General features: G+C 42.6%; 2 protein-coding genes across 3 annotated transcripts in view; both read right to left on the bottom strand.

Annotated features, from left to right (window-relative positions):
* Positions 1-74: 74 nt before the first annotated feature.
* gnrhr3 (gonadotropin releasing hormone receptor 3) lies at positions 75-4,379 on the bottom strand. The gene is made up of 4 exons (XM_056763304.1): positions 4,261-4,379; positions 1,195-1,706; positions 888-1,089; positions 75-823 (listed from the first exon to the last, which is right to left on the bottom strand). Exons 2-4 carry the CDS (start codon positions 1,690-1,692, stop codon positions 468-470), a joined length of 1,056 nt encoding a protein of 351 aa, XP_056619282.1. The 5' UTR covers positions 1,693-1,706; positions 4,261-4,379; the 3' UTR covers positions 75-467.
* Positions 4,380-5,105: 726 nt separating this feature from the next.
* The window catches only part of LOC130433434 (tetratricopeptide repeat protein 24), a 6,298-nt gene continuing 1,203 nt past the window's right edge, over positions 5,106-10,200 (bottom strand). Inside the window, exons 4-16 of one of the 2 annotated variants that reach the window (XM_056763303.1) lie at positions 10,013-10,200; positions 9,733-9,934; positions 8,592-8,798; positions 8,354-8,482; positions 8,136-8,257; positions 7,984-8,061; positions 7,854-7,891; positions 6,420-6,499; positions 6,210-6,324; positions 6,035-6,105; positions 5,905-5,953; positions 5,517-5,666; positions 5,106-5,234 (exon numbers count right to left, since the gene is read on the bottom strand). The exon at positions 10,013-10,200 is cut by the window's right edge and continues 106 nt beyond it. In XM_056763303.1, coding sequence (XP_056619281.1) covers positions 5,555-5,666; positions 5,905-5,953; positions 6,035-6,105; positions 6,210-6,324; positions 6,420-6,499; positions 7,854-7,891; positions 7,984-8,061; positions 8,136-8,257; positions 8,354-8,482; positions 8,592-8,798; positions 9,733-9,934; positions 10,013-10,200 — 1,391 coding nt within the window. In that variant the 3' untranslated portion in view covers positions 5,106-5,234; positions 5,517-5,554. Of the gene's footprint in view, positions 5,286-5,516; positions 5,667-5,904; positions 5,954-6,034; positions 6,106-6,209; positions 6,325-6,419; positions 6,500-7,853; positions 7,892-7,983; positions 8,062-8,135; positions 8,258-8,353; positions 8,483-8,591; positions 8,799-9,732; positions 9,935-10,012 lie in introns of both variants that reach the window. The other variant, XM_056763301.1, reaches the window with a different exon arrangement.

The following is a 10,200-nucleotide window of genomic DNA, read 5'->3' as shown; positions in this document are numbered from 1 at the left end:
AAAGAAAACAAGTTCAGATTCAATTTTGAGCAACACAACACAACACAACAGTCACACTTCTACGTGGGTTTAGGAAAAGTTTAGATTTTTTTTATGTGATAATCTGGATTTTCATGTGTCTGGGGTCTTTCACATGGCTGTTGTCACTCCTGAGGTTTGATTTTGTTGAAATTCAAAAGACACTGGACTAGAATAACCACAACACATCTTGAAATGATGATGACATGAACATCTGGAATGCTCTCTTCATGTTTCCCCGGGCTGTATCTGTCTTTCTATGAGGAAGATCTTGACAGACTCATTTGTATTTTCTAACCTAATAATGTAAATGTAAAAATGATCTTTCTTCATTCTTTAAAAGAATAACTTTGGTTTTCATCAATGTGTCACATCTGGATTTTTCTCCTCACACGTCCAGTAGCGTCACATTACAGCAGTCGGTAGTTTGGTTTTGATCTCTTCTCCTCTCATGGGGCCGGCGGGTCAGATCTGTGTTCATTGCCCTTCTGTGCTGGAGAGAGAGGAGCTTCAGCGGCGGTGCGACAGCGGCAGCAGCGGGCGAGGTCTGAGCGGAAGGAAGGCGTGTAAAGACCGTAGATGACGGGATCGCAGCAGGTGTTCAGGTTACCAAAGACGAAGAGCAGGTGATGGACGTACTCGGGCGTGACCTTCAACATCTCCGGCTGGAACCAGTACCAGATGCCCAGCAGGTAATACGGCGTCCAGCACACAACGAACGACAGGACGATGATGATGGTCATCTTCAGCGTCTTCATCCGAGCCTTCGGGATCATGTCGGTGCCGCTGCGTCTGAGAGAGGACTCTGTAGAGATGAAGAAGTCATCAGTACACCAGCGGGTGAACACACGTGTGTGGCTGGGCTTTACCTTTGGTGTTGTGCAGCTGTCTGTTGATCTCGATGAGGATGCAGGTGTAGCAGCAGCTCATGACCAGCAGCGGAATCACATACAGGGTCACAAAATGAAACATGTTGTACGCCGTCTCGTGCCAGCGCTCGTGAAAGCTGCCGTGTGTGACGCACTGAGTGAAGTCCACGTGCTGGGCTTTGACCGTTCTGAAGATGAACAGCTGCAAGAGGAAAGAAGAAAGTGATCCAAGCTGAGTTACACGTGTGTCATCTAATGCCATTTCATTTATTCTAACATGTGAGACGCGTGCGCATGTGTGTGTGACCTGTGGTGATGCGATCAGAGCGCTGAGGATCCAGGCCAGCTGTAACATCTTGCGGTTCCTGTGATGGGCGTTAAGCGAGTCGAGCGGCCGCAGGATGGCGTGATGGCGGTCTAGACTGATGACCACCAGTATGAAGGCGGAGGTTTGCATGGCAAACAGTTTGAGGAAGCACAGCAGCTTACAGAGTCCGTCACCGCCGTACCACTGCACCGTCACGTTCCACGCCACATCCAGCGGCATCACGATAAACGTCATCATCAGATCCGCACACGCCAGACTCATGATGAGGGGACGCAGATGAGACGCCAGCCGCCGGCCACGCCTACGCGACACGCTGACCAATAGCGCTAGGTTACTGACGGCAGCCAAGAGGAAGAGGAGCGTGGTGGCGGCCACACGAGCCTGAGCTGCTGGAGTGAAGCTGGGAGCCGTCCATTCCACCGCTGGAGGCAGATGAGACGTGTTTGAGACATGAAGAGATGTGTTGACTGACATCATACAAACACCTCCGCCTGCACATACAATCACAACACGAGTCACGTGTTAATGTTAAAATAAATAATTTTGATCTGATTATAAATAAGTGACACAAACAACATCTGGAGACCAGAATATCACTGAGGAAACCCTAGCAACTCCATAGCAACCCTCATCCAAATATGTCTACTTCAAGTTCATTTTGTTAAGTAAGCAATATTTATATTTTTGCATAATATTTATGCGGTAAGTACGCTCATATCAAAGTCAAGACCTGAGGCCCCCACACATTGCCTGACATTTCTGTTTGAGTTGCAGAGCAGCATTGAGTAAAATGAGACATATACTTACAAATATAAACTGGCTTTATTTCACGTTGAAACAGAATAAACCTTCTTGGTTGTGGGATAGAAAAGTGTTCTTTGTTTTATTCAGAGTAATACAGAATGCTTTTAGCTACAGTATAAGAAAGTCAAAGGTGCAAGATTCTTCTTTTCATAGCATTGTTTGGCTATATTCGTAAAATTAGTTTTAGATTTATTTTCTTTCGTTTTTGAGAACCGCTTTGATACATGTGCTTCATGACATATGTCTGAGTGTCCAAATCAATCGTCAAATGGTTTTACTGCTTGTAGCCACTATGGGCGCCCCAAGCTCACAGGGCCCTACTCATTTGTGTGGTGGTTAACAACGCTATTGCATATCAGTGCACTAGTTGTATACTTTTATGTGTGATTTTTCAATATTACTTTAGGAGTAAATTGGTCCACTTTTTATTTTTGATGAAAGTGTTCTTTAAGTGTAACAGTAGTAAAGTTTGAGAACTACTAATTCATCCCACTCAAAAGTATACCGATAGTGTACACAACAAACATCATACAGTGAAAACAGTGAAAGCTTTTACCAATTGGAATATTTTTGCTGAAGAAATGAGTGTTTGTACATCTATTGATTTGTTTACATTAAAATTGTATTGAAAATGAACACAATTTTGTGACCATTGATTTGATTTTTTTCTCTCTCTTGCTCTGACAGGATTTGTATAAGTAACTATATTATATTGCTCTAGTGTTTATAATTGTATATGTACGTTTACATGTGGATGGAATGTTTCGTACATGGTAAACTTAAATGATAATACTTACACATTACTATTTCTATATGATTTATAAACTTTAACATGTACGCTTATAAGACAGTGTATCAAACTGAGAAAAAAGTCTTTAATAGACTACTGGATTGAAATAGTAGACAAGTGTTTAAGACAGAACCCTTTCAGAAGAGCGCTGTTGACCTCAAACAGACGCTCAGTGTCACAGATCTGATTCAAAACCAGAAGCTCTTGTGTTTGTTTGTGCTGTTGTTTTGGTGATTTAATAACATTAACAGAAAGGTAAGCGTCAGCATTTCTTCTACAGAGAACTTAAACCCATAATCTGCTCCTGAAGCTCTGGATGCAAGTTCTTACTCAGACGCACAACACCGCAGAGCTCCTCGACTTTCATTTCATTCTGTGTTGTGATACAAAACCAAACACAAAAGAACACTGTGTCCTCACTGAGTACAGATTCATGTTAAGAGAATGAAGTTCAGCAGACACACACCTTTAAAAAGCAGAGCGCCACTTGTGACGTACAAACAAATGTAATGTCACTAATATCACCTGCCATAGCAATCATCAAAGAGAGCTTCAGTACCACAAACATGAAATTATTTCTTATTTTGAGTGAAAACGTATAGCTGGAGTGACAGTGATATACTGTAGATCTGATTTCAGTGTGTTGATGATGTCTCATGAGATTGAACTTCTCTGTTAACCCCTGAAATGAAACTGTGTGTTGATATTGTGATATTGATTTCATGTTAATGTTGGTGCACATCTGCAGGACATTCAGAAGTTTAACTCATCACATCTGTGTTCTTCTCATCAGAGAAGGATTTAACACAGAATTCTGTCATCATTTATTCATTCTAACATCATGTCAAACCTGCATGAGTTTCTTTCTTCATTAGGACACGAAAGAAGATATTTTGAAGAATGTCGATAATCAAACAACACTAAGCTCCATTGACCTCCAATGTACGAACACAAACACAAAACCCAGGAGGCATTTCTCAAAATATCTTCTGTTGTGTTTCGCTGAAAGACAAACACATGCGAACCCTAACTGAATATCAAAAAAAGAAACATTTATAGAAGTATTTATATTCCCGCATATTGATTTAGAAAATACAAAACATTCTTTTAACGTGTGATCATATTAAATCAACAACAACAGTAAAGCAGAATTATATCACTCACCCTAAATGTCTTTTTCAGTCAAAATAAAGTGAGTATAGTCTCTATAATGAAGATGTAAATGTAAAATACTCTGAAAACAAAGCCAGAAGCGCGTTCACGGGCACATGAAGGCTGATGCGCGCGATCGAGTTTCAGATGCTCGTGAACAGAAGCTGAGTGGATAACGGCGGTAAATGAAACGTTCAGAGCGAAATATCACTTAAAACATTGATAGTGTTATTATGTTTGGGTCATGTTTATAGATGCTGATGTCCATCTGCGCGTAAAGAAACAAAAATAATACTTACTTCAGTGTGCTTTAATGAAGCATGACGTCAAAACGTCCGTATAACATCCACAACACAGAGTTTCCATCTGTACACGGAACAGTTTGAGGTTCAGTGCAGTAAATCCCTGTGTCATCTTTAGAACTTCCATTATAACGTTTATATTCCTGTACACATGATTCCGCGTGGGTCAATAAAAGCACGTGACACCTTATCATCCCATTGTGAGAGACTGAAGCTCACTGACTGTAGTGATCCAGAGCTGAAGTGCTGAAGATGAAGAAAACTGCAGCGCAGTGCTCGATAAACCCTGTTAATATCACAGTGTGTGTCTGTGTGTGTGAGAGAGAGACTTAACCTCAACAACTGCAGTTAGTGTTACTGTGATAAAGTGAAATTAGCCACTAATTACATAAAAATATATAGACAAGGTTAAAAACTAGGTGTCCTCTTCATATAAAGTGTGTGTGTTCATTGTATCTGAGCAGTGGATTTACTGACTGAGACAAAAAGAGAATATTCCATCAGAAGTCAAAAGAAAAGACATTGTGGATCAGACAGATGACATCATCATTTATCAGACCTTCGATCACGAATAGTTGAAAAATCTGCCCTGGATTATTCGGCCTTCATCAGCCCTCCAACATTTCTGGGGAGTGTTGTGTGTAACGTGTCATTGTATTACATGCATACGTGTCCGACTCGCTAAAGCCTTCACGTATGTGTATGCATTCGTGTTTATAATATCGTCCGTCTGTCCGGCCCATAAATCCATTCTGGCTTCATACGTTAGCGGCCCAGCAGGAAAAGTTCTGGTGCTCCTGATGGCCAGTCCGCCCCTGGTCCCAGGCGTAGGTGGGATGGCCGTTCGGGACTTTTTCAGAACCGGTCAGTCCGCCCCTGGCTTCATGTTTATTTGATGTTGTGTTTAGAGATCATTCATAGCACATCTTAAATGTTCGTGTTTGTAGTCTGAATGACCGCTGTACTTCCTCCTTCACAAAGAGACATTACATGTGTTGTGTTTGACTTGATGCGTCGCTGGCCTTATGAAGAATAATGGTTCAACAAACAAAAAAAAACATGGTTTTACTTCAGCTAAAACAAAAAGAAACAAGGTAACTACAGTAGAACTATGGTTTTGCGAACAGTAATCAATGCACACAAAACCCAAGATTACTGCACTTTAACCACAACAAAACACAGTTAATGTTGTAATTGTGCGCACACTGATCGGGGTATGACATCACACTATTGAACAATCGAATGGCTCTCACGATACTCTGATGTCATGTGCTGATGTGTAGCGGGACAATCACATGACTGTGCAGAATCTGGAGGTGAGTCTTCTCGTGAGGGGCGTGGCCTCATCACTGTCAGGCTGATTAGAAGGCGGAGTCACTTCACTCCTGATGGAAGGCTGGCCACTGAAACATTTACAGAAGATAATAATAATCCATTAGTTTCTACTACAAAAACCACGGCTGATTATATCTGTCTATCCCTAACATGTGACACAGATCCATTTTTAATAAGAAAACCACAAAAATCTGTTCCTTATGTTCTCATGTTTATCATAATAATTTTACACCAGGTTTATATTTGACATAGTTTATAGATTTATTGATCATGATCATGAATTGAATTATACAGACAGATTCATACCCGTTCGTCTGCTCTGACTTCAACATTACAGCTTCAGAAGATGATTCAACTTTAAAAACAAGAACAACAGTGCAACGTGTCAGTCAGTTGTGTGTTTTATTATAAAGGAGGATGTGTGTGTGTGACTCACTGTGAGCTGAGGATTGCACAGAGACGATGTGCTGCTGTATGGCAGGTTTTTCATACATGTTGTTCAGATTCCTGATAACAACACCACACTGATGTCACTCTTACAGCTACACACTTTTGATTTGTTCTTTTGCTGTTTTTCCCAGACAATGAAAATAAATTGTGTGTGTTTGTACCTGTTGGCCTCTGGCAGTGCAGTAAGGTCATGTGTTTCTGCTGTGTGTTCTTCATTCAGGTGGGAGTCTGATGACATCATCACTTCATTGGTAGGCTTCCTGTCTTCAGATGCCTCTGTTGACAGACAGACAGACAGACAGACAGACAGTTTCAGTGTTGAATATTCTGTATGGGTCAGAATGGTCACAGGTGAGTGTAAGTGTCTTAACTGTGTGAGTTTCCTCCATGTGTGCGTTTCTCCAGTGTCTCTCTCCTGTCCTGCTTCATGTCAGACCTCACCGCTGTCACCCTGCACAAACACCACACATGATCACACATGATCACACACATAAACACCACACATGATCACACATGATCACACACATAAACACCACACATGATCACACATGATCACACACATAAACACCACACATGATCACACATGATCACACACATAAACACCACACATGATCAAACACCACACATGATCACACATGATCCGCAAATGATCACACACGATCCACACATGATCACACCAATAAACACCACACATGATCAAACACCACACATGATCACACCAATAAACACCACACATGATCAAACGCCACACATGATCACACACATAAACACCACACATGATCATACATGAACCACACATGATCCACACATGATCACACACATAAACACCACACATGATCAAACACCACACATGATCCACACATAATCAGACACATGATTACACACATAAACACCACACATGATTACACACAATCCACACATGATCACACATGATCCGCAAATGATCACACATCATCCACACATGATCACACATGATCACACCAATAAACACCACACATGATCAAACACCACACACGATCACACATGATCACACACGATCCACACATGATTACACACATAAACACCACACATGATTACACACAATCCACACACAATCCACACATGATCACACCAATAAACACCACACATGATCGCACGTGATCACACACATAAACACCACACATGATCGCACATGATTACACACATAAACACCACACATGATTACACACAATCCACATATGATCACACACGATCCACACATGATCACACCAATAAACACCACACATGATCACACACATAAACACCACACATGATTGCACATGATCAAACACATCAACACCACACATGATCGCACATGATCACACCAATAAACACCACACATGATCACACACATAAACACCACACATGATCGCACATGATCACACACATAAACACCACACATGATCACACATGATCCACACATGACCACACTCATAAACACCACACATGACAACAAATACCACACATGATCACAGCTCACAGATGGGTTGTGATGTGAACAGCAGTACAGTATTATGTGGATCAACAGGGGGGCCCTAGCTGACTTCCAAGGGCGTCTCAGAATGACCAATAACTTAAAATTAGTTTAAAAAGTGAAAATTGAAAACCAAGATGTTTCTTATTATTTGTCCATTTTTAATATTGAATAAAACATTTTTGGTTAATATCTAGCTCTGGAATATTTAATTGGGTAGAAATTTTGTGTTGGTTTTGTGAGTGGCAAGGGGGCCTGTGAATATTGTTGAGTACAGCGAGGGGCCTGATGTAGATGAATGTGTGTGCAGTACCGTGGCTGACGTCGCTCTCGTTGTATTGAGGGTCTTGTCTGAGGGAAACATCCAATTTAAGAACATCATCAGTGATCCAGTTCAGACCTTTTATTTAGCATTTGACATGACAGACAGACAGACAGATGACCTGCTGCAGTAGAAGTTTCTGCTGTAAACCTTCACTCAGTTTACTGACCAGCCGTTCCTGGATTGAACTGGACACCTCCTGAATATCAAACACACCGCTTTGACAACACTGCACTGACAAACACTGTGTTATCAACACTGACAGACTCACACCTGACACTGGCACAACAGTCGTAAAGCGTCTTTATAATAGTTAGTGGCTTTCTCTGGGTCTCTCATCTGTAGTTTGATCCCACCGAGACCCTCACAGACCTGCCACTGACCAGACGGGTCATCTACACACACACACAGAGAGAGACAGTGAGGGTCAGAGAGACAGACAGCATCAGTGTGTGTGTGTGTGTGTGTGTTTGTATTCATCTCTTTCACACCTGCGTCTCTGAAGGCCTGTTGAGCGTGTAGAAAACTCTCCCACGCCTCCTCCAGTTCACCCAGTTCAACAAGAGCAAAACCCAGATTACTGAAACACCGCCCCTGTGCTCCTCGACTGCCAAGAGAGCCTGCACCACAGCAAACACATGCTGATCTTTTGACTGTCCTGACATGTGGTCTCACACGTTTGCTTCTCTGAATGAGTGTTTAATAGAGTTATGGGGATGAGAGTCTCACCGTGTAACGCCGCTGCTTCTCTGTGGTATCTCAGAGCCTCCTCAAACTGACCCAAAGTATTGTGAACGGCCCCCAGATTCTGCAGAACTACAGCCAGTCTGTGAGGTTTAGAAGTGACCAGAGGAAGAGCCTGTTCATAACATTCAGCTGCTTCAGAAAACAACCTGAGCTGAGTAAAACTCAAACCCACGTCATTCAACAGCATCCCTGAAACACACGTGACAAACATCCGCCGGTCAATACAATCCTGACCATATAGAGATCTTCAAAAATATACACTTGTGATGCAGAAGAGACAAATCTGAGCTCAGTTTGACACTGTGACAAGTTCAAGACAAGGAAGACGGAGGCGGGAACTGGCGAACATTTAACAAAACTTTAATTAAAATAAACAAACACCCAAACAAAAGTAAAATGCCGGCACACAAACAAAATAAAACATAACACAAAATCCAGGCAGATTCCTCTCTCGTCGTAAACTCCTGTCGCTCTGCCTTTTATGCTTCCGATCGCCTCCGTGAGAGATGCGAGACCGGTGTAACGTGCAGCTGACACTCACCATCACTCGCGTCACCGGCCTCACGTCGTTCCCTCGCGGCTCTCGTCCCGCCTTGATCGTTACAGACACATTGTTGACATCTCTTCTCAAACTCTCATGGAGATCTCTGTCTATTTTTTCAACTTACTACATTCTAATTATATTTTTATATTACTATTAAGACGGATAGTATGCTGATTGGAGCGCAGGGTTAAGTCTTTGTGAACCAGAAGTTGCGACCGTGTTTACTTCCGTATTGTGGCGCATTTCAGAGTGAAACGGAATTGCGAATGAGAAAAAACTGTGGCCTTTCACTGCGATTACAGCCATTGCATTATGAAATAGAACTGGGAGGAAAAAGTTAAAGGGGAGGAGTAAACAGATGCCGCCAGAGCCGTCTAACATACCTCATTTAAAATGGAAAGTCACTTCAGGTCAGATTTTGAATGAAGATTATGAGGGCACATGAATTTTATGAAGAGAAAGATATCTACAATAAACGCTGCAATATTGAATGAATTTTTTTTATTTTTAATTCCACTGGGACTTTAAGCTAACTTTAAGTTTTCATCATCTACAATAATGATAATAGCGAAAACATACCCAGCGTCTCCTGATCCGTGATGCTGGTGCTCATCTCCAGACTGTCCGTCAACACGGTGATGATGTCATCAGGCTCGCAGCGGCCGCTCTTCAGCATGTGTTTCCCAGCATCCTTCAGGGCCAGCGCAGCTGCTGATGTGCTTCCCACTAGTTTGTAACTCTCAGCGGCCCGTTTGAAAGCGTCTGCCGCCTCGTTCCCCTCCTGCAACAGCGCAGAACATGGCACACGTCAGCAGATGATGATTTTTGTGTGACCTGCCCCTTTAAGAGCGCTGCTGACCTGTCTCTTCAGGTGGCATCGAGCGAGTCTGACGCAGGTGTCTCCCTCTGCATACGCGTCTCCCTGCGAGCGGTACAGCTGTGCGGCCTGGAGATAGTGCCGGACGGCCCGGGTGTGATCCCCCAGCGCTTCATGAGCCGTCGCCAGATTATGCTGAAGGTCAGCTATCCGCTCGCCTCTCTCACCTG

Source organism: Triplophysa dalaica, chromosome 12 (genome assembly GCF_015846415.1).
Source record: "Triplophysa dalaica isolate WHDGS20190420 chromosome 12, ASM1584641v1, whole genome shotgun sequence".
NCBI lineage: Eukaryota > Metazoa > Chordata > Actinopteri > Cypriniformes > Nemacheilidae > Triplophysa > Triplophysa dalaica.
This window is presented reverse-complemented; position numbering and strand designations above follow the sequence as displayed.